Source organism: Octopus bimaculoides, chromosome 25, assembly GCF_046866305.1.
Source record: "Octopus bimaculoides isolate indiv1 chromosome 25, ASM4686630v1, whole genome shotgun sequence".
Taxonomy (NCBI): Eukaryota; Metazoa; Mollusca; class Cephalopoda; order Octopoda; family Octopodidae; genus Octopus; species Octopus bimaculoides.
Window position 1 is genome coordinate 9157600 of NC_142952.1, and position 24436 is coordinate 9182035.

Below are 24436 nucleotides of genomic sequence, written 5' to 3' on the forward strand. Positions count from 1 at the left end.
CAGTCAGATAGATAGATTAATTGGCTTGAAACATCAAAGTTACTGCTAATAGTATTCGTTCTTTTCTTTATTATAGGCATAAAGCCTAAAATACAGAAGGGACACCTCAAGGACAGACAGCACAAACGTGGGGTACATACAATTAACGAATGAATTATGAGTTATGAATATAATGATAATGCAATGGCTTTCCTACCCACCACCCAAAGTAGGGAGTTTGGTTTTACTATTTTTACAATCAATAATTGTATCCAGTTTGTATCGTGTTCATATCAAAAAAAGCTATTAACTCTTCGAATGTGTTAAAGAATAAATTTGTACTCAACCAATTTGTATTGAGTAATCCTTCAGTTTAATGCAAAACTGTTTTTATTGTAACATAAAAACAAGCGTCAAAACATAATTACACACACATATATGCATACATAAATATACACATACATAACAGCATAAAATATAATAGATTTATATGACTGTATATGGTAGAATAGCTTAGATGTTTGCTGCGCAACCACATGTCATTTGAGCAAATACTATTTTCTGTAGCCTCGGGTTGATCTATACCTTGTTAGTGAAATGGAGTACATGGAAACAGTTTAGAAGCTCGTCGGATTAATTGTACCCGTAATTCAATAGGTACAGCTTTATCACACTGTGTATCTCGCGCTGTGTCATTCTGATTCTGTTTGAGAATAAATTAAAATATCGTGTCGTCTGTGGGATACTCAGCCGCTTGCACGCTGAGTCAGGAGCAGATAATTTAGTTGATCAAACAACTGAATTCTCATCGTTGAAGGACGGAGATCCAGAACCTTGATATATTTTCTACCCTTTTATTAACCATTTGAAAAAAAAATGGGTTAACATGCAGTTTAAGGATTTAGAAATGAAAGTATACTGATTGGGAGTGACGATAGTAACATACTACAATTTTATAGAAATAATTGAATACCTTCTAGTGATATCTTAAGTATTTCAGAAATGGCAGTGGAGATACAGAGTTCTAACATATACACAGCAACGAAGAACATCACTGAAAAGCAATACGATGGTTTCGTGTCGACACATAATAGCCACCACAGCTACATGTGAGCAATATAATAATTCTTCACAACTGGTGGACTATAAGGAAAGAATCAACGAGAAGTGGTGACGTTGTTCCTACCGATTCACGTTCTATGCATTGATTATGTGAAATGGATTGTTTTACATGAAATTAACAGATTTCACTGTCATCGCTTCCGGTCAATTTAGGTTTATTTTGTTTTAAAATCCCCTGAACTGCATATTAACCAAATTTTGTACCCTTTCCCCCCCCCCCCCCAGTTCTGTAAAATTTTCCCAGCATAAGCGTAAGCTGGAGGCCGGATGATGTGCCACCCGGAGCAGCTCCTGGATTTGCTGGGCCCCTACAGCCAGTACAGACTTATATAGCGTACCCAGTAAAAACGTCACCCAAGGTGGATTACCCTCTACACGCCACTTCTTATCTTCCGATCGAACTATTTCCTTGACTTTCATTATTTAGAACGTAAATCAATAATCTTAATTTAATGTACATTCATATATTTGTTTAACCTCATTCGCTATTGTTATAATACATAACATGGTTAGATAGTCTTATTTCGTATTTATTATTAACACACCTACAAACGTCTTTTGCTTCTTCTTCAATTATTAACAGTTTTTCCGTCGTCTGATTTTTCCTCTAACGTTTTCGTACTGTAGTGTTTGGGCTGTGACGAGCTATGTGTTGTGGTGGAGAGGGGTGAGGCAAACAGAGGTGAAGCTAGACCGGAAGGGCCAAACCGGAAGGGTCAGATCGGAAGTCGGCGACACGCGGTCGAAGGCTAGCACGTGGAGCCAGTGAGAAAACGGCGACATTACGAGAAAGACGTGTTCCGCTGCGGTCGGCAAGGTAAGGTCCAACGCTTCGTTCTGTCCTTTTGCTTCTTGTTGTCTTCTTCCTCCATCGCACCACAAGCTATTTCGGCCCATAAGAAAAAAAAAAAAAATTATGAGTGTAGTCAGGATTGCAGGAGATGAGGTCACGTTCGCAAGCGTGGGGGCATCGTGCGCCATGAGTCGGGACCGCCAGGGAGAGCAGAGCCCCGTCGAGGACAGTGCCGCTTACACCATCGAAGACAAAGATTTTCAGGCGGCGTTTGATGGTCAGAGGTGGACGATAGAGTGGCGATGGAAGGACGAGCCCCCACTACTAAAGAATAGGGTGAGCTGCTACCAGCATACGTTGAAAGGTCACGCCGGCGTCGAGTTCGACGAGGAGGTAGAGAGATGGATCAAGGAAGGAGTCCTTGTCCCGTGGAAAGAGGAGGTGGTGAGTGGAGTGCTACCTCTGAAGGCGGTGGTGCAGCCGACGAAAGGAAAAGTCAGACAGGTGCTGGACTTTAGGGAGCTGAACGACCATATATCGTGCCACACGGGAGGCGAGGCAACGGACGTTTGCGGTGAGACGTTACGTGTGTGGAGACAGTTGACCAAGGCAGCGACGATCGTCGACTTGAAGTCAGCATATTTGCAGCTCCGTGTGAGTGACAAGCTGTGGCGATACCAGCTGGTGCGGTACAAGGGCCGGACATACTGTTTAACCAGGCTGGGTTTCGGGCTGAATTCCGCTCCGAAAATTATGGCGATGGTGCTCAAATCCGTCCTAGGGAAAGAGGAGAGGATAAGGAAGGCCACCAGTTCCTACATCTACGACATTTTGGTTGACGAGACTGTAGTGCCAGCCACCGAGGTAGTGAGACACCTGGAGAGGTTCGGGCTGATTGCGAAGCCGCCTGAGTCGATGGTGGGGGGAGCTGTGCTGGGGCTGAAGCTACAAAAAGACAGATCGGGCAAGCTGGTGTTCCGGAGAGGAAACGAGATCCCTGAACTGGGCACCAGCGTGAGTAGGCGGGAACTGTTCTTGGTGTGCGGGAAGCTGGTGGGACATTACCCGGTTGCAGGATGGCTTTGGACAGCATGTAGCTTCATCAAGAGATGAGCCGAAGGAGCAAAGTGGAATGACAGAGTTGGGGAGAAAACGACCAACATGATGCAGGAAGTCTTGCTCAGAGTGAGAGCAGAGGATCCAGTGAGGGGCAGTTGGTATGTTCCCAAATCAAAGAGTGGGATCGTTTGGTGTGACGCCAGTAGCATCGCAATAGGGGTCGTATTGGAAATGGGAGGCACCGTGGTGGAAGATGCAGCCTGGCTCAGGAAGATGGATGACTGCAACCATATCAACGTGGCGGAGTTGGATGCCGTGCTGAAGGGGGTGAACCTGGCCTTGAAGTGGGGGCTGTGCACCATCGAGATTAGAACCGATTCGGCCACTGTGCTTGGTTGGGTGACAACAGTCCTCACCGATGAGCGGAGGGTGCGAACCAAAGGGGCTGCGGAGATGCTGGTAAAGCGCCGATTGGGAATATTGCGGGAGCTAACCGCTGAGTTCGATCTGGAGCTGAGCGTAATCTTTGTGCCTTCCGAAAAGAACAGGGCAGACGTCCTAACTAGGGTAAAGCGAGCTTGGTTGCAGGTGCCAGAGGATGCGGAGCGGGCTGTGGCTGCAGTATGCTGTCTGAGTGACTCAGAGTTGAGGAGACTGCATTACCATGCATCACATGGGAGTGGACAGGACGTTGTTCCTCGCCAAGAAAGTTGAGTCCGAGGTAACGAGGCGGAGCGTGCAGAGAGTGGTTAGCAGCTGTGACAGGTGCCAGTCTATTGACCCTGCTCCGGGCGTACATGAGGCAGGAAGTATTCCAGTGGCCCACAACTGGAAACGACTGGCAGTGGACGTAACACGCTACTGGCAGGGGACGTACCTCTCAATGGTTGACTGCAGTCCGGGGCGGTTGGCCATATGGAGGGAGATGAAGACGGGGACTGCAGAGGAAATCGCAGGAGTGTTAAATAGGATATTCCTGGAACGAGGCCCCGTGGATGAGCTGCTGCTGGATAATGGCACTGCATTTCGCTCGGAGGTGCTGAAAGAAATGCTTGACGGGTGGCAGGTCAGCCGCTTCTACAGGGCGGCATACTGGCCAAGTGGAAATGGAGTGGTGGAAAGGCATCATCGTACCATCAAGACCATGGCAGAGAGGAGCCACATTTCGCCAATCGAGGCCGTATTTTGGTACAATATGTTGCCCAGGTCAGGACAGGCTGAGGAGTCGGTGCCACACAGGGCAATATTCAGGTACGAGTGGAGGCACCCGTGTATTGCATCGATGCAACTCCGGGGAGAAGAAGAGCACACCTTTGTGCAGATTGGGGAAGAAGTTTGGGTAAAACCCCCAAATGCACGGTGCACATCACAATGGGGGAAAGGAACTATAACCTCCATCAATTCAAAGAACAACATCTCAGTCGATGGTATGCCACGCCATGTTTTGGATGTGCGGAAGATTGTCAGTGCTTCAGAGGATGGAACCAGCTGCAGTGGGCAGGATGATGAAGGCAGCGCGCCAGGAACTCAGGCCAGTCCTGGGGTCGCACAGCGACCACAGAGGGAGCGGTACCCTCCTCCCTGGTTGGCTGATTATGAAACCAATTAAGGTAGTTCGGGAGCGAGGAGTGAGTGGGAGAGCCAGTTGAATGATCTATAGATCAGGGGGGCGTGTGGTGTTTGGGCTGTGACGAGCTATGTGTTGTGGTGGAGAGGGGTGAGGCAAACAGAGATGAAGCCAGACCGGAAGGGCCAAACCGGAAGGGTCAGATCGGAAGTTGGCGACATGCGGTCGAAGGCTAGCACGTGGGGCCAGTGAGAAAACAGTGACGTTACGAGAAAGACGTGTTCTGATTAGGAGCGATCGTGTGCCCCGCTGCGGTCGGCAAGGTAAGGTCCAACGCTTCATTCTGTCCTTTTGCTTCTTGTTGTCTTCTTCCTCCATCGCACCACACGTACTAATTTGGTTTACAGTCGACTTCACAAACTCAGTAATATTTCTACTTCTAAAGTTTCACCAATTAAGTATAATAACCTCACAATATTACAACATGAGGGTGTGCTGAAAAGTTCCTGGTTTGGGGGTAAAAGATAATACAGGAGGATTGACTGAATTGGGAAGTAAAACTGTTGGGAAAGACTCCACCCCCACCACCATTTTCTCCCGAATTTGTTTATTTAAATTTTTTTTTTTTTTACCAAAAAAGGAAGTTCCAGAAATTTGCCAAAAATCGGCATTGTTAAATTCCCCCCCCCCTTTCCCCCACAAATTCTTTAATTTTGACTTTTTCCCCAACCCTAAAAACCTTAACCCTAATTGCAAGTACAGAAATGTTTTGAAATTTTTATCTGAATCATAATGTCCATATTTTTCCGCATATTTAGGAAAAAAAAAAATTCTGAAAAAAGTTTGAAAAATGAAGGAAATGGGGGTGGGGAGGATGGTAATTTAAAAATGTCGATTTTTGCCAATTTTTTGGGGAGATTCATATTCCCTGTAGCCGAAAAGGGGGATTTGTGTTAAAAAAAAAACAATTTTAAATAAAGGGTGGTTTTGTGGGGTGGAACAGGCCAAAGTCTTGCCAACCATTGATTTAGAAATGTTTTCAAAAACATTGTTTAAAATATTGCTTAAACACCAACTCGACTTTGTAAGGACAGGGACTGGGCCACTAACAACAAAGTTCTTGGCATCATTGGTAGTTTGCCTCACTGAGGTATCAGGTGATGCTTTTCCAACACCTTATCCTTGCCATAGCCCGTGGTAATGCCATGTGCGTGCTGGCTTGCTTCAGTAGGTTCCATTGAACTTTGTGGTGTGTGCCCAATTGAAGCATTTGGTACTGCATTGATGTTTTTTCTTTCTTTTCTTTCTTTTTCTTTGTCTTCTTTTGTGAAATATATACCTGTTCATATTTTGAACTCAATAAAATATATTAAAATATATTAAAAAAAAAGATAGATTGAAAGAATGTATGAAATATTTCCCCGAATGAAGTTCAAGACATTTGGGGTATTCCCATGATAGCTAGAACAAAAATATGAGCTTTAAACAGGCTCATGCGATATTTTGGGGAAAATGATGTAAGGATATACATTTTTGTTTTATTATTTTCATATAATATTTCAAAATTTATTCAAACAGCAGATCATTCTTGGTGAGTCAACAGAAATTAATATATACATATCAGGGATGTATATTCCGGATGTACTAAGTATGTGCTGCACACCCATTGGAAATGACAAATTCATTATAAATATTAACTGTTTAACTTGTTTCAGTCATGCTGGAGCACCGCCTTTAGTCGAGCAAATCGACCCCAGGACTTATTCTTTGTAAGTCCAGTACTTAATCTATCAGTCTCTTATGCCGAACTGCTAAGTTATGGGGGATGTTAACATTCCAGCATTGGTTGTCAAGCAATGTTGGGGGTGGGGACAAACACAGACACACAAATATATACACACACACACATAGACATTTATATACATATACACATATATATATACAGCGAGCCTCTTTCAGTCTCTGTCTACCAAATCCACTCACAAGGCTTTGGTCGGCCTGAGGCTATAGTAGAAGACACTTGCCCAAGGTGCCACACAGTGGTACTCAACCCAGAACCATGTGGTTGGTAAGCAAGCTACTTACCACACAGCCACTCCTGCGCCTATATATAAATAAATGTTTATATTTTTATATATGTTTTTATACATCTATATATAAATGCATTTTTATGTCAAGTTATATTCAGAAACAATTTCACATTAAACTAAAAGATGACTTGATACTTTCTCTTGTTAAAGTTTTACAGCAACACATCCGCTGAAAACTATTACCACAACCAACACCTCCAATACCACAACCACCCACAACATAACCACCAAAAGTACTAACATAGCCGATACTACCATTACTAATACAACAAACTCACCTGCCACCAACACTGACACACTACTAATACTACTATTACTACAACTCCCACTACCATCTACCACCAGTGCCAATTTTACCATCACAGCAATCAATACAATGACCACTACCAACATTGTTACTACCCTTACTGTGATTACTAATGCTCTGTTACCACCACCACCACCAACAACAACAACAACAGTTCTACCACCATCACCACCACCACCACCACCACCAGAATCAATATTCCACCACCATCCCATCTCCATCACCATTGCTCCTTTCATGTCCGATATATTGCTATGGGAACTACATAGAATGAAATACACACACACTCACACACACACCTTTTCTATCTTTTGCTTGTTTCAATCATTAGACTGTGGCCATGCTGGGGTACTCCTTGAAGAATTTTTAGCCAAATGAACTGACACCGGTACTTTTTTTTTTTTTTTTTTTGTAAGCCTTGTACTTATTGTATCAATCTCTTTTACTGATCCACTAAGTTACAGGGACGTAAACACACCAAAACTGGTTGTCATGTGGTGATGACAAACACAGACACAAAGATACACACACACACTCACACTCACACACATTAGGATAGTGCTGCTGTTACTAACCCAGATATCTAAGACAGCAACCAGGGTAGAACCAGTCATAAAATCACTCTCAGACACATTCTAACCTCTGGCTCACAGACATGCTGTGTCCTCCCTCTGCTGCCATCACTTTACAGGCCTGTATTCTTCAGCTTGGTTTGACTTGTATCACCTAATTTCAGATTCCCCTCCCTCATACATCTGTCCCCTTTTTACCACCCATATTATGCCCCTCCTCTAGGATGTGCACTAAGCACTAATCTCCAGGATTTCCCCTGTCTTCCCCAAACTTAACTTTCTGAGATTTCATCCCCATAGCCATTCGCTTTGCAACAGTCCAAGTGTAACTTTAATGGCATCCATCTCCTGAATCTCAAAGGGCTGCGAAGTCCATGGGTGCTGCCCTTTTCTATAAACAAGACTAATTTAAAAATATAAATTAAAATAATAATAATGGTTTCTAATTTTGGCATAAGCAATTTGGGGGAGGGGGTATGCTGATTACATCGACCCCATTGCTCAACTGGTACTTATTTTATTGATCCCCGAAAGGATGAAAGGTAAAGTCGACCTCGGTGGAATTTGAACTCAGAACATAATGATGGACAAAATGCCACTGAGAATTTTGCCCAGTATGCTAACAATTATGCCAGCTCACTGCCATCATCATCATCATCATCATCATCATCATCATCATCATCATAATAATAATAATAATAATAATAATCATCGTCATCATCATCTTTTCTGCTCAAGGCACGAGGCTTCAAATTTTGGGAGAGGGGACTAGTCGGTTACATCGACCCCAATGTTTCACTGGTACTTAATTTATCAACCCTGAAAGGATGAAAGGCAAAGTTGACCTTGGCAGAATTTGAACTCAGAACATAGCAATGAGTGGAATACTGCTAAGCATTTCATCCAGCATGCTAATGTTTCTGCCAACTCACCACCTTCTTAATGATAATAATAATAATAATGATTTCTTTGGTAATGTGGGTCTTTTGATCCCACACATGCCCAAGGCATTTTTGTACTTCGCTCTCAGGAGCGTTTTCCATCCGTCAAGACTTGACTCTGATGCAACGGTATGTTACCATGCATCTTGCGATATTTTCTATCACATCAGATGGAGGATTCAGAGCTACCCTTCTCCCATCTCTTTTTACAATTTTTCTTGCCAATCTTAATTCTTCTTCATCTTTGTGGAAACTTGCTATATTTCACACCACTGACACAAAAGATGCAAAGGCGATATCTGCATTTTTATGTTTCATTTCTTTCGCATTGTTGTTGTTGTTGTTGCTGTTCTCGTTGACACCAAAAGTTTTGACTTTGCTTAGAGACCCAACAAAGGAATGCATTCCTTTGTCAAACATTATGATGGCTTCTTTTTTATTTATCTTTAAATAATTACGGAAAATTGCAAAATATTTGTTTTTGCCAAAAGCAGTTAAAATTTAAAAATTATTGAAGCACACCCCCTGCAAAACAGGGGGTGGTGTTTCTACACAGAAATGTTACCTGCACAGTCCAGAAAATCTTAGAAATGTAATGGTAATAACAGAAATGAAAAGTCGAGGCCTTAGAAGGCCGGAAAGATTACAAAGACTTTTTCAATTTACCAAGCACCAAATTTCGATGACTTCACAGTATGACGGCCATAATAATAATAATAATGATAATAATGATGATGATGATGATAATGCTTTCTTTATTAACCACTAAGGGTTCATAAATAATACTAATAATAATAATAATAGGGACCTTTTGAGTGGGATGGGCTACTCAACCTGAAGAAACTTCTAACTGGGTCCCACCTGCGAGGTCATGCGCTATTTATCTTGATATGAGATCACCATGTCACGCACATAATGGTTGTGATGCATGTGCCTGGTGTACCCTTATCAGACGGGTATAATGGGCTTTGTATATTCTACCCCAGTGTCACTTTGATGGCATGCACTGCTCTCTCACTCAATAATAATAATAATAATAATGGGTCTCTATAAAACAAGAAAAAGCAACATTAACTGCAACAACAGCAGCGGTAATATATTCTAACAATAACAACAAGAGTAATGTAAATTAACACTCATTAATGCAATCAAAAGTTACCGTAGCAACGATGCAGCTACATTGCTATAGAAACAAAGTAGCATGTGGAGTTGGCAGAGTTTTGTCGGTCATAACGGCAATGTGTGCGTGTGTGTGTGTATGTATTTGTGTAGGTTGTGTATTTGTGCCAGGTGTGTTTTATTTAGTACCTATGTGTGTGTGTGTGTATGTAAGAATATATGTATGCATATATGAGTGTGTGTGTATGTATACATATATTCATATATGTATATATATGTGCGCATATATATATATATATGTATGAACTTAGGTATATATGAGCATGTATGTGTGTACATATCTGAGTGTAAGTATATGTGTGTGTGCACATATGTGTATGTATATGTATGTATGTATTTGTGTATCTATGCATGTGTAGAAATGTATGATTGTATGTATATATGTAAGTATAAATGTGTGTGTAAAAGTATGTATGTATGTGTATAAGTATATGTATGTATGTATAAAAGTGTGTGTATGTATGTGTATAAGTATATGTATGTATGTATAAAAGTGTGTGTATGTATGTATGTATATATGTTATGTTTGTGTGTAAAAGAAAAATCAATAAACTAATCAATAACAGAAAAGCTACAGAAATAAATAAAAGAAATGCCAATTTCCTGACATCTGTCCAAAACCAGGCGTGGACACATGGACACACGATTTGTATGACCACCTGGATGGTGGTGGTTGTGGTGGTGGTAGTGATAGTGCTGTTGGCTACTGTGGCTATGGTAGTCACAGTGCTTATAAAGATGGTGGTGGTGGTGGTGGTGGTCATAGTGACTTTGGTTATGATGGCGATGGTGGAGGACAAGGTAGTGGTGATTGTGATAAAGATTTTTGTGGTGGCAGTGGTGGTGATGATGATGACAATACATATATATATATAGTTTTAGGGAAAAGAAACAAGGTTCATGAACTCATCAATGAAAATCCACTGTCACATATAGAAAAATTAATAAGTAAAAGCACAATAAATAAGTATAATACAAAGTAAATATCATAAGATAATGATAATAAAACGACTACACGTGTTTCATAACCAACTTTCAAATAGAAAGAATATTTAAATCGATTAAAACTATCGAAAATATATATATATATATATCCATTGGTGTTAATGAACAAAAGAAAAAGTTCTTCATACCAGGCATGGCTGTGTAGTAAGAAGCTTCCTTCCCAACCACAGGTTCCGAGTTCAGTCCCACTGTGTAGCACCTGGGGCAAGTGTTTTCTACTATAGCCTCAGGTTGACCAAAGCCTTGTGAGTGGATTTGGTAGATAGAAACTGAAAGAAGCCCATCACATATATATGTGTGTGTATATGTTTATGTCTGTGTGTATCTGTGTTTGTCCCCCTGTCATTGCTTGACGACTGATGTTGGTGTGTGTGTTTACATCCCCAAAACTTAGTGGTTCAGCTAGAGAGAATAAGTACTAGGTTTACAAAGAATAAGTTCTGGGGTCGATTTCTTTGACTATCGGTGGTGCTCCAGCATGGCCGCAGTCAAATGACTGAAACAATTAAAAGAATAGAAGAATACCATGATAGAAAATAATAATAATTTATGTGAATTGATCAAATTGACAACTACACTGAAGTTTCTCCATCATTAATTCAATTCATCAGATGGAATAAACAGGATAAGAAAACAGACGTCCTCTCACAAGAGTAACTGGACTTAAGCATATAATTGATGTACAAGAACCAGAGGGAAGAGTATGATTTACTAGTCATCTGTTAGCAACAAAATAGAAGTAGACTTTACTCCTGAATCAGCAGGAAAAAAAAAAGAACTGAAGAAATAGTTTTAAAGGAAAGAGAGTGTGAAAAATGATGCCATATGAGTTGTAATTGGAGTAGAAATATTATTTCAGCTCTTGGAGGTTATTGCTAACTGGCAGCATAGTAGATATGGTAGAAGGAAGGCGAAACAGGAGAATGGGTTTAGTTCCCAAGAGGTTAAATAATGAAATAAACTGCTGCCACGGAAGGGAATGGCTATGGTGATGCCTTCCATGGTGCTAAGAGTCATACCGACCTCAGATTTGATTATCAAACATCCAAACGAAAAATCTATACCAAAATGTAATACTAGGAGCACACTATAGTTTGGAGTATGCAGGTTTATGCGTGCACTATTTACTTTGGGACACTAGGGGGCATAGATTGTTTTCACCATCTCAGTTTATCACCTGTTGATCTTTGTGTCAAGTGTTCATTTGGCAACGATGGTGACATCACCATAAATTATGCAGAATCTTAGTGCGATCTAGTGTAGAATCCGCAATTTGGGTTTCTCACATTTGCAGCATATCTGCAATACGGTATAATGCTAGGTTTGCTTTAGCATAATAGTGTATCATTATTTTGTTTCATCATATAATGAGATTCATGCTGCATAAATCCAGATATCAAATCCAAGTACTAAAAGCTGAATGCAAAGTACAAACATTAATATTCAAAATGCACAACGATAAGGGTACATAAATCAGAATGTAACAGATATAAATATTTTTTAAAAGACCTTTGAGCAATCATCATCATCATCATCATTTAACTTCCGCTTTCCATGCTAGCATGGGTTGGACGATTTGATTGGGGACTGGCGAACTGGATCGCTACACCAGACTCCAATCTGATCTGGCAGAGTTTCTACAGCTGGATGCCCTTCCTAACGCCAACCACTCCAAGAGTGTAGTGTGTGGTTTTTACATGCCACCAGCATGAGGGCCAGTCTGGTGAGTGAGAATTTATTAAAAATATGCAAGGTAAAGTCAATAAAGACAAAGGCAAGATATTATATTGCCCTTTATAGGATATCTATTGCTTCTATCATATTTTTGGAATGCTTTCTTTTATCAAATATAAGATAGAAAATAAAGGAGTCCAGAGAAAAAGTGTTATTGTTGGCAGGCCATTCTAATGAGTTGTGAACTCAGAAGTAAGGGTGCCAAAGTAAGCATGATGAAGACTTTTTATTTCACCAAGACAACACTCAACTATGCTGCAACAATGCACGAGTTTCCTGACTCAGAATTGCCTCAACAAACATGGACAAGTGAGTGAGGTAAAGTTAAATAACAACCATGATTTCAGGTGTTATCAAAGATAAAATGTTTCCAAGAATATCTTAAACAGTTCTGCTACAAGGGTATTCATTCATAAGACAAACCTTTAAAAGAAATTTATGACAATATAATGTCCTCTGAATCAAGCTGTGTTTATGAATGTATAAATACCAGTGAAGGAAAGTCAGCTTAACAGATTGTATTTCATTAGAATTTGAGAGATTAAAAACTTGTTTAATTGCAATAAATATGAATAAGTATATCAGCCTTGATCTAATTTAATTCAGTTATTGCAATAACCATAACTTAGTATTCATCAGCATGTTGCCTTTATTTTCTCATGATAAAGACTACATACATAGTTTTACACCTGATACATGTGTATGTGTGTGTGTGAGGTTGCTCTTGAATGCTACAGATAGCATCTATCTCAGTGCAACCTGTTGTATGGTTGGGCCATAGGCAACTAAACTGGCAACATCACCAAAGTTGCTTGGTGAGTAAGGTGGTTTTTGAAGGTCCTACAGGATAGAAAATAACACCTGCCAAAGGATGAATGACCTGAAGAATCAATGACTATCCAGTAACATGATACCTTGGAAGTGCAACAAATAAAGATAGAACATTAAATTCAGATATATCTCTTAGGATTCAAAATCCAACAAAATCTTTTGGTAGTTTAGAGTTTCAGGGTTTAATCACACAGACATATTAACATTTAAACAAAAGTATCTGTTTTCAAATCTTATGTGTTATCCTCTTTTCTATACTGCCCTGGGCATGTTACAAACATCATTTCAGACTCCTGCAACAATTCCATTGAAAATTCTTGTGCCATATTTTTTTCTACTCTAGGCAAAAGGCCCGAAATTTTGGGGTTGGGGGGGCCAATCGATTAGATCAACCCAAGTACACAACTGGCACTTAATTTATCAACCCCGAAAGGATGAAAGGCAAAGTCGACCTTGGTGAAATTTGAACTCAAAACGTAAAGACAGACAAAATACCAGGTATGACTATGTGGTAAGAAGTTTGCTTCCCAATCTCATGGTTCCAAGTTCGCTCCCACTGCGTGGCACCTTGGGCAAGTGTCTTCTACTACAGCCTTAGGCCAACCAAAGCCTCATGATTGAATTCAGTAGATGGAAACTGTAAGAAGCCCATCATAAATGTGTGTGTATTTGTGTGTGTGTATATGTCTTTTTGTCTGTGTTTGTCTACTACCACTTAACAACTGGTGTTTATGTCCCCACCACTTAGTGGTTCAGCAAAAGAGACCAAAGTAATAAGTACCAGGCTTTTACAGAAAAAAAAAAAGTACTGGGGTCAATTCATTCAGCTAAAAGTTCTTCAAGGCAGCGCTCCTGCATGGCCATAGTGTAATGACTGAAACAAGTAAAAGATAAATGCACTCAGTAATAGTAGTAGTAGTAGTAGCAGCAGCAGCAGCAGCCGGAACATACAACCCACTCCCTCATTGTGAGTTTGTTCCAAGTAAAATATACTTATAGATTTCTGAGAAAAATATCTGTAAATCAGTTTGTCTGTCTGTCTGTCTGTCTTTCTATTTACCCACCTACTTATCTAGTGTGTGTGTGTGTCTGTCTGTCTGTCTATCTATCTGTCCATCTGCCCGTCTATCTATCTATCTATCTATCTATCTATCTATCTATCTATTTATCTACCCATCTATCTATCTATCTACCCATCTATCTATCTATCTATCTATCTGCCCGTCTATCTGTCTGTCTATCTATCTCTCTATCTATCTATCTATCTACCACCTACATATCTACCCATCTATCTAGCTATTTATCTTTCTCCTCCTTTTCATTTTCTCCCTCACTCTCTCGATATCCTCCCTCCTTCTCTTCACCTCTCACTCATCCTTCTTCCCTCTTTCTTTCTCCATGTCTTCCCTCCCTCTCTTCACTCCACCCCTCCCTCGCTCCCCATCTTACTCATAACCAACCTTAAACAGGGATTCTTATTCCCACAAACATTGCAATGGATGGAGAAGGGCTGAAGGCCCTGCAATCTCACTGCCATGTACTTGGGTGTGACTGTGAGTGAGTATGTGTGTGTGTAAGTATTGTGTGCGTGTATGAGTGCGTACATGAGTAAATATGTGTGTGTGTCCATTTACTTCTTCATAAGTCATCAAGTTTCCAGTCAACAAATTATGAAACAGGTTCTCTCTTTCCCACCACCACCACCACCTTTCCATCTCTCTCTCTTTCCCCCGATCCCCATCTCTCCTCTTTCTCCACTTCACCCCTCTATTTTAACCAGGAAACATCAATCAATGTTCTTTTGTTTTCACCAACATTTCCTCAGAGTCATACAAATTGTTTTTTGTTTTGATCGACCAGCCTGCTGGAAATAGCAGCCAAATTCCACCAAAAACAACACTCAACCATCCTAAAAGATGAAAGACATGCTGAGCGATGTAGTCACAGAATATAAAAATGAAAAGAAACGCAAAAAAATGACGAGAGAGGGATGACTGAAAATTTTTTCAAAAATTCTCTGAAAATTCTTCAAAAATCATGCTTGTATGATGCCAAATTTTCTATATGCTCTTGAGATGCCAGAATATCTGGAACTGCCCCTTTCCACCATCTTGAATAAGAAAGGGACCTTTACGTTAGTGTAATTTTATATAGTTTTACTTCAACACTTCTGTTGCTTATTTTGATATATATATATATATATATATATATATATATATACATATATATATATATATATATATATCTTGACAACCATTGTAACTTAGTGGTTTGTCAAAAGAGACTGATAGAATAATTACCAGACTTTAAAAAACTTAAAAGCAAGTACTGGAGTTGATTCATTTGACTAAAAATTCAAGCAGTGCCCCAGCATGGCCACAGTCTAATGACTGAAATAATTTGGCTGTGTGGTAAGAAGCTTGCTTCCCAACCACATGGTTCCAGGTTCAGTCCTACTGTGTAGCACCTTGGGCAAATAAATGTCTTCTTCTATAGCCTCAGGCCGACCAAAGCCTTGTGAGTGGATTTGGTAGAAAGAAACTGAAAGAAGCCCATCGTATATATATATATATATATATATATATATATATATATATATTTATATATATGCATATATTTATGTGTGTCTGTGTCTGTCCCACCCACCCCTCTCACCATTGTTTAACAACCAACACTGGTGTGTTCATGTCCCCCATAACTTAGCGGTTCAGCAAAAGAGACCAATAGAATAAGTACTAGGCTTACAAAGAATAAGTCCTGAGGTCGATTTCTTTGACTAAAACCCTTTGTGGTAGTGCTCCAGCTTGGCTGTATTGAAATGACTGAAAGAATAAAACAATATATATATATATATATATAAATACACACACACTTATACACATACACACACACACACACGTATATATCCAAATCGAAATATATTTATAATCAATGTTAAATGAAAACTTTCACTTTCACTTTCATTTTCCAGGAAATCATTTTCCTTTACATTCTGCCATCTTGTTCTATTTTCTATGCAAAGAAAATCGTCCATTAAATAATTTACTGTGAAGTCTCACTGTATTTATGTACCCACAGTGTCTTTAACTGATGAGAAGCAGGAAAATATTAATTTGGGCACCAAAAGAACCAAGAGATGATTAATTTCAGCCCGCTAAGCCATTATCGGACAATGGCTTAGCTGGCTGAAACTTCGAAGTCACTATCAACAACATTCTTGTATAAGAATGCTGTTGGCACTCCGTCGCTTACGACGTCGAGGGTTCCAGTTGATCCGATCAACGGAACAGCCTACTCGTGAAATTAACGTACAAGTGGCTGAGCACTCCACAGACACGTGTACCCTCAACGTAGTTCTCGGGGATATTCAGCGTGACACAGTGTGACAAGGCTGACCCTTTGAATTACAGGCACAACAGAAAGTAAGAGTGAGAGAAAGTTGTGGTGAAAGAGTACAGCAGGGTTCGCCACCATCCCCTGCTGGAGCCGTGTGGAGCTTTTAGGTGTTTTCGCTCAATAAACACTCACAATGCCTGGTCTGGGAATTGAAACCGCGATTCTATGACCGCGAGTCCGCTACCCTAACCACTGAGCCATTGCGCCTCCACTGTATAACAATAATGAATTTGTATTCTACAAAAGTAATAGAGTAACCCAACAAATTAAAGTAAAATTGTTTTTATGGTTTTATTATAACTAAACATAAAAACAACATTAACACACATACGCACATATGCACACACACACAGATGATGGCCTTTCTTTCAAACCAAAGAAACTTAACCAAGGTGTTGTACTGAAAGGTTGATCCAAGATTTAAAAAAAAAAAAAAGAAACAAAAAGAAAATGTTAGTTGATTAATTTTACATATTCCTGCCTGCATAATTTCTTTCTAAGGACGCATTTCTGACACTTCTTGCATTAAATATGCAGCAGACATTGAGTGTTCATACTGCTTCGCACCATATCCTGCAAAACATGAAAGCTTTTGCAAGTAAGTGAAAGCTTTCTACGGAACTAAAAGCTTCTGGTTAAAATGACAGCATTGCATTGTTTTCATTAAGTTATATGCTATATATGTGTAAGAGGAAGAATTTATAATTTCTTAGGAGAAATGGTGAAAGTACAGCATCATCATCAATATTGTTTTAACATCTACTTTTCTATGCTTGCATGGGTTAGATGGCATTTGAGGAGGCAGATTTTCTGCCGCTGAATGCCCATCCTGTTGCCAACCCTCATGCTAGGTAATGTTTCCTTTAGGCTGGATATGATGATGATGATGATGAGGAGGAGGAGGATACACTGGGCTTCTTTTAGTTTCTGTCTACCAAATCCACTCAGACGGCTTCAGTTGGTCCAGTACTATTGAAGAAAAGATCTGCCCAACATGCCATGTAGTGGGACTGAACCTGAAACCATGTGGTTGGGAAACACAGCCACACTCAGATAAAAGACAACAGACAAAACGGATAAAGGGATGCCTTCATTTTCATTGGAAAGTCTTTTGTTATTCAAAATCTTAAAGCATTCAACTTTCAATTGAACAATTTGTAGTTGTGGGTGGTTGTATTTACGCTATTCGGTCAATATTCGCACCTTCTTGTACCACTCTACACTACTCTGCATGTTGTAACCTGCTTGCTTTATCAAAGAAACAGGTTTCACTTTTACTTCATGGTTGAGTGGATGTGTGTTAGATGGCTGCAACTGGGATGTCATCCAACTGTAAAATAAAATACATACAAAAATAAATCTTGTGTGTGTGTGTGTGTGTGTGTGTGTGTGTGTGTGTATATATATATATATATATATATATATATATGTATATATATAGATGTGTATATATATATATATATATATATATATATATATATATATATATATGTATATATATATATATATATATATATGCATGTATATATATATATGTGTATGTATGTATGTATATATGTGTGTGTATATATATATATATATATATATATATAAATATGTATGTATATTTGTGTATATGTCAGAGTAAGCATATGTGTATGGATTTATACACACACACACACACACACAGACAAATGCACACACATATTTATATAAACACAAGTAGCTATAAAATAAAATATATATACATATATATACATACATACAAAAATACATACATGCACACACGTGTGTGTTTTATTCTAGGCAATGAAAAACAAGTGTAAATTTTACCTGCTCAGTTTCGGGCTGACCTAATTCTCACAAGTGAAATTAGGGAAGCTGGAAACTGTATGGAACTCCTTTGAATGACTGTACCTATTATTCAAAGGGGCCAGCTTTGACACACTCTATCATAGGTGCATCTGACTGACAACGACGATGATGATGATGATGATGGATCGATTCTGACCCACCATTTTTTTGTGTAATTTGTCCTTATCGATGTCTTGCAAACAACTCACACATGCAAGTGCTACCAGTTGAGAACTCCACATACCGGAAGCCAGCAAGTGTATGGGGTCATCAGGAGAGAATGCGTGCCGTTTCAGGGCCTACCTTTCAACGGCATCAATGCGCACTGATATGAGGCCCCGCCCTCACTGATATGAGGCCCCGCTTGCTAGATCAACTGGTCATTAAATAAAGCTCAATATTTCTCTAGCCATCCTCCTTCATAGCAAATTTTTAAAATGGCAAGAGTGGATGGTACCACTCTAAGTCTTGATCTGTGAGTTGGAAGAAAAGAGTTGGAAAGGACACTTGTCTTTGGTATTCAGTGTGATCTCAGATGATGGGGTTCCTCAATTATCCCTAAAGGTCCTTCTATATCAGAAGGACCCCATAACTATTACTTTTTTTTCTCTCTTTCTTCTTCTTAGTGCTGTATACTGTGTATATTTCCCTTCTTTTAATGTATACCATGTATACTTTTCTTTTAACTTTTTTTTTTATCATTCCATTATTAGTAAATCTCTCACACACACACACACACACACACACTTTATGCCAGTCTTTGTATTGTCCTCACCTCATCCTTTGCCCTGGTGGCAAATAAAAGAAATCATCATCATCATCATTATTATTACTGGTTGAATCCTTAATATGTTGAGCGATGCCATTGCCAGTGCCGCTGGACTGGCTCCTGTGCAGGTGACACGTAAAAAACACCATTTGAGCGTAGCCATTGCCAGTACCGCCTGACTGGCCCTCGTGCTGGTGGCACCTAAAAGCACCCACTACACTTTCGGAGTGGTTGGCGTTAGGAAGGGCATCCAGCTGTAGAAACTCTGCCAGATCAGATTGGAGCCTGGTGTAGCTATCTGGTTCGCCAGTCCTCAGTCAAATCGTCCAACCCATGCTAGCATGGAAAGCGGGTGTTAAACGTTGATGATAATAATTATTATTATACACGCACACATATATATAAGAAGGGTACTTATCACATACATATATATAGACAAAGTTATGCGTTATGATTCTTTTATGCGACGGTTACACATTTTCGCCTGACACCGATTCACCTTGTTGTGAAGGTCGGACCAACTTGCGTGTGGCGGCTGTTTCACATTTATTTGTTCTTCCTTCACAGCGTGTCTATATACCCCAATGTATGTTTCAAGGCTGGGCTAAGGATCTACCATATCCTGGTCTCTCTTCGCAAAATACGGTAAATATTACACTTTATATCGTTAACTGAGAATATTATTGTAACGCACACTTAAATATATATATATATATATCTCTTAACACAGATGTACATAAACATACACTGTCACACACACATGGGTACACAATATATAGGTGGATAGTTTACATTCATACATTTATACTCATACGTGTACATAGGTATATCATGTATATATATATATATACACACACACACACATAGATACGTACATACACGTAGGAGGGATATCTATCTATACATACATACACAGAAGTGTGTATTTATATATATATTTAGCAGAAGCAACAGAGTGACTCAAGGTCCGAAAGTCCCGTGCGTTTGCACTTATCACTGCTAAATAATAATGAAAATATACCAACTCGATCTCATACTTTTGAGTTCTGTTTTTCCTGTGTGCATCACCATACATAAAGACACACACAGAGGTAAAAATCTCTCTCTCTCTCTCTCTCTATATATATATATATATATATATATATATATATATATATATATATATACACAGATGTATACCTATATAGATAGATAATGTATACACACTCTATTAGATATAATACTAGTGATCAACGCTAAAACTACTTCAAAAACAATAAAAGAAACGTTTTTTTTCTCTTTTTAGCACATTTCATTTTTTCTCTCCTTTTATTTTTCACCATTTCTTAAGAAATCCATTTTAAATTACATTCTTAAAAATAGGCATTAACGCCGCATCGTCCTATATAAACTTTTGTCCTGTTCACGTCGCGGTTTTTCACTTTCGTTTTTGACCGTTAGTCTCTCTCTCTCTCACACACACACACACACACATATATATATATATATATATATATATATATGTCACACACAAGTATACATTTACGTGTCTGGTCGGTCACAAAATCTTTGGCGGCGTCCGTCCCTCTTTACGTTCTGAGTTCAAATTCCATCGAGGTCGACTTTGCCACCGGGGGTCGATGGAGTAAGTACCAGTTGAAAACTGTGGCCGATTACGTCGTCTAGCCCCTTCCCCCAAAAAATTTCAAGCCTTGTGCCTGTAGTAGAAAGGATTTGTATCGGACTTATAACAGCATTGCTTGTCCTTTATTTTTTATTATCTTCATTTATTAAGCTTAACCAATATTAAAACATGTATTAATCTGGGGGAAATTATTATTATATAGGGTGATCAATATTGTCTGGTCATATATCTGCAATCAATCGAAAAAGGAAGGTGGCTTTTACACATTTTCTTAAATAATCACACACACACACACATATATATATATAAAGTATTTCATTCATTGAGTAATATTTATACTATGTACAAATATTAAATATTCTCGTGTACAGCGTTTAACAAACTGGCTTCATATATTGTTTGTTCATAAACACGCACATACAGACATTTGAAAATATATATTCATACATACGTATACATGAACATTATATATATGTGTGTTTATAAACGGGGTGTGTAGTTTGTATTGCTAAATTATATACTGGGTGGATTTTATACATGTTGCTGTGGTATACACACGCGCACACACACACACGCATAATTTATGTTATCTCTATACACCCTCACGTTGACTTTTGGGTGGGATGTAGTCTATTAACCCAATCCTGCTCTTAACCCATTTTTGCAAATAGTCTTCATTTTCTTCACACGTAGCTTTACCTCCTCGTTACACACATACACACATTCTCTATTCAAGATAAAGATTTTTTTCATTGCCGCTCTATAAGTCACATTGCTCGGAGCTAACCTTCTCCCTCTCTGTCAGTTTCGATTCCTGGTTTTGGCAGTCATTTTAACTTGGGACTTTTTCAAAGTTGTAACTTCTATTTCTCTCTGATCTCTTCATTCTGATTTCTCTTTTGATCGGTAAAGAAAGAAAGAAAGAGAGAGAGAGAGTAAAAATCGATCACATCTTGTTTCCCTCCCTTTCCAGTTTAGTTAATTTATGTTAGTGTCTAGTCAAGGTAAATTATTACTAGTAACGCTAGTTAGCTAGTAGTAGAAGTAGTTGGTGTAATATATTATACTGCATATGTGTACACTTGTAATAAATGTAATAATGTATATAAATCTATGTAGTTATATATATATATATACAACGTTTCAAATATAAAGGCATGAATCAATGACTTATATATTAATTAATAAATTAGACAAACTAACAGCATCAAATATACTGAAAGAAGTCTGCCTAACACATACACATAAACACACACACACATATATACTCTTCCTTATGTAGATCTCTCTCTCTCTCTCTCTCTTTCCAGCGTGGATTAATGGATTAGTCTTGGCCTTGGCACCAAACGATCTTTTATTGATTCAGATGAATTTGTGTATTTCCAGGAATATTGCGTTACCGTCGATGGTTTAACCAGATCAGCCTTGTTGTTGTTATTCTGCTCGAAAAGTAAGAAGTGATCAGAGAGTATGTGCTTCTTTCCGTAAATTCATTTAAAATAATACACGAAGTAGTATATATTTACGTGTGTTTATATATGATTATGATGTTGTATATTCATACGGGGATTACTAAGCGTTGTCACACACGTATACATACACCCTCTTGAGAAAACAAACAAGAACTCTGAAAATATATATTCATACGAGGATTATCACACGCGCATAAGGAAAGAATATCAGGCGTTTTGTGCACGACCATCACCACATAAAATTCCGACCATCGCCAAAACAGCAGGGATATCAACACTAACCATCACCACCATCATCATAATCGTCCTCGGTATAATACTGCAGTAGTAGTTACATCTATAACATCATCACCACCACCACCACCACCACCACTTATAACAACAACAATAACAGCAGCCTGAAGACGAAGTTGAAGCAGACAAGAATGAGAGCTCGTTATATCGCAACCACTGTGATCGCATCAACATCATTGTCGTCATCGTCATCACAAGCACTGTGACCCGAAGAAACAAACTTACAACCATCAGTAGTAACACCAGCAGCAGCACCACCACCAACATCATCATCATCGCCGTAAACTGACCACAGTTGTGACAATCGTTATCAGCATCATCTTCGTTACCAAAAAGCGTCAGCCAAAGACCACAACACCGCGTCATCGCTTTCATCTCCAGTAAAAAAAAAATAGCTACATCACCACCACCACCACCATCACTATTATCGCTGTCTTCAGTAAAAGAGAGCAACCACTGCACCGCAGCCGCTGCCACCACCAACAGCAACAACAACATTAGAATCCCCATCGCAATTATCAGCTTTGTCATCAGTCAAAGATAATAAGAACAATAACTAAATCGTCTCCAGTTCTAAAACTGTAGCAACAGTAACAGCAACATTATCAACGACAACAACAGCAGCAGCAGTAATAATTATACTACTACTATTGAAATAGTGAAGATGTCCAGTCACGCAACTACCACAACTAGTAACCAATCGACCACGGTTTCGATTCCTCATCATGACCGCAACCAGTATTACCAAAATGCTATCATACAGCCCTTACTTACAGGTAAGTTGGTCCCTTTTACACTCATCTCTGTCCCCTTGTCGGGTCCAAACTTGGGTAATTTCCTATTTGATGTTCGTAGAATCATGGTGATCCAAAAAGTTTAGACGATCATTCGAGTCTAAACGAAAGATTCTTTTCTGCTCTAAGCACAAGGCCCGAAATTTTGGGAAAGGGGGCTAGTCGATTAATTTATCGACCCCGAAAGGATGAAAGGCAAAGTCGACCGCGGTGGAATTTGAACTCAGAACGTAACAGCAGACGAAATACCTATTTCGTTATTGCCCACAAGGGGCTAAACATAGAGGGAACAAACAAGAACAGACGAACGGATTAAGTCGATTACATCGACCCCAGTGCGTAACTGGTACTTAATTTATCGACCCCGAAAGGATGAACGGCAAAGTCGACCTCGGCGGAATTTGAACTCAGAACGTAACGGCAGACAAAATACCGCTAAGCATTTCGCCCGGCGTGCTAGCGTTTCTGCTAGCTCGCCGCCTTAGTCAAAACGAAAGATTGCCAAAGTTTATTTCAGTTAAACATTAAACATTTTCATAATTATAAGTAGTATACACTGTGAAAGCGAGTAAAAAGTTAGGAAAAATGGGTAAAATGTTAGACTTATATCTCGAAACTGAAAAGAGTTTCGCTCTGGGCACATGTGAGAATTCTTCAACAACTCGTGGGCACACCAAGCAATACATGTTGCAGAACCTGACAAAGATCGAACTAGTGTTGTAATTGTATGCCTTTCATTGATTATATGCTGATTTGTAAGCATTTCGTTGAGATTCACAATAAAACTAGGAGCATCATGGCGTCCACGAGACATGTTAATCATGTTGAAATGAAATTGAAAGTAAAACGAATTCGATTTTCCCAACGTCAAGTAGGAAATTACCCAAACTTGATTGAGCAGTTTTGATAGCTTCCATCCAAAACCATTCCATTTTTTCCTCTCCCTCTACTGTTCGGTGCTGGAATATTCATCGATCTGTCCAAAGGGCCGTCATAGTAACTTTACCTTTTATCCTTTGCTTGTTTCATTCAGTTGGACTGTGCCCATTTTGGGGCACCGCCTCGAAGGACTTAC

At 39.3% G+C, this 24436-nt stretch overlaps 2 protein-coding genes across 5 annotated transcripts in view; both read left to right on the top strand.

Moving 5' to 3' along the window:
- The first annotated feature begins 80 nt into the window (after positions 1-80).
- LOC149131088 (uncharacterized) lies at positions 81-5198 on the top strand. The gene is made up of 2 exons (XM_089342261.1): positions 81-208; positions 1729-5198. Exon 2 carries the CDS (start codon positions 3056-3058, stop codon positions 3665-3667), a length of 612 nt encoding a protein of 203 aa, XP_089198387.1. The 5' UTR covers positions 81-208; positions 1729-3055; the 3' UTR covers positions 3668-5198.
- A 14453-nt stretch (positions 5199-19651) lies between these two features.
- Positions 19652-24436, top strand: part of LOC106882586 (nicotinate phosphoribosyltransferase) — a 43652-nt gene continuing 38867 nt past the window's right edge. For 2 of the 4 annotated variants that reach the window (XM_089342152.1, XM_089342150.1), the window contains exons 1-2: positions 19652-19822; positions 22112-23343. In XM_089342152.1, the coding sequence (XP_089198278.1) occupies positions 23232-23343 (112 nt within the window). In that variant the 5' untranslated portion in view covers positions 19652-19822; positions 22112-23231. The remainder of the gene's footprint in view (positions 19823-22111; positions 23344-24436) is intronic. The other 2 variants (XM_089342151.1, XM_089342153.1) reach the window with 1 other exon arrangement.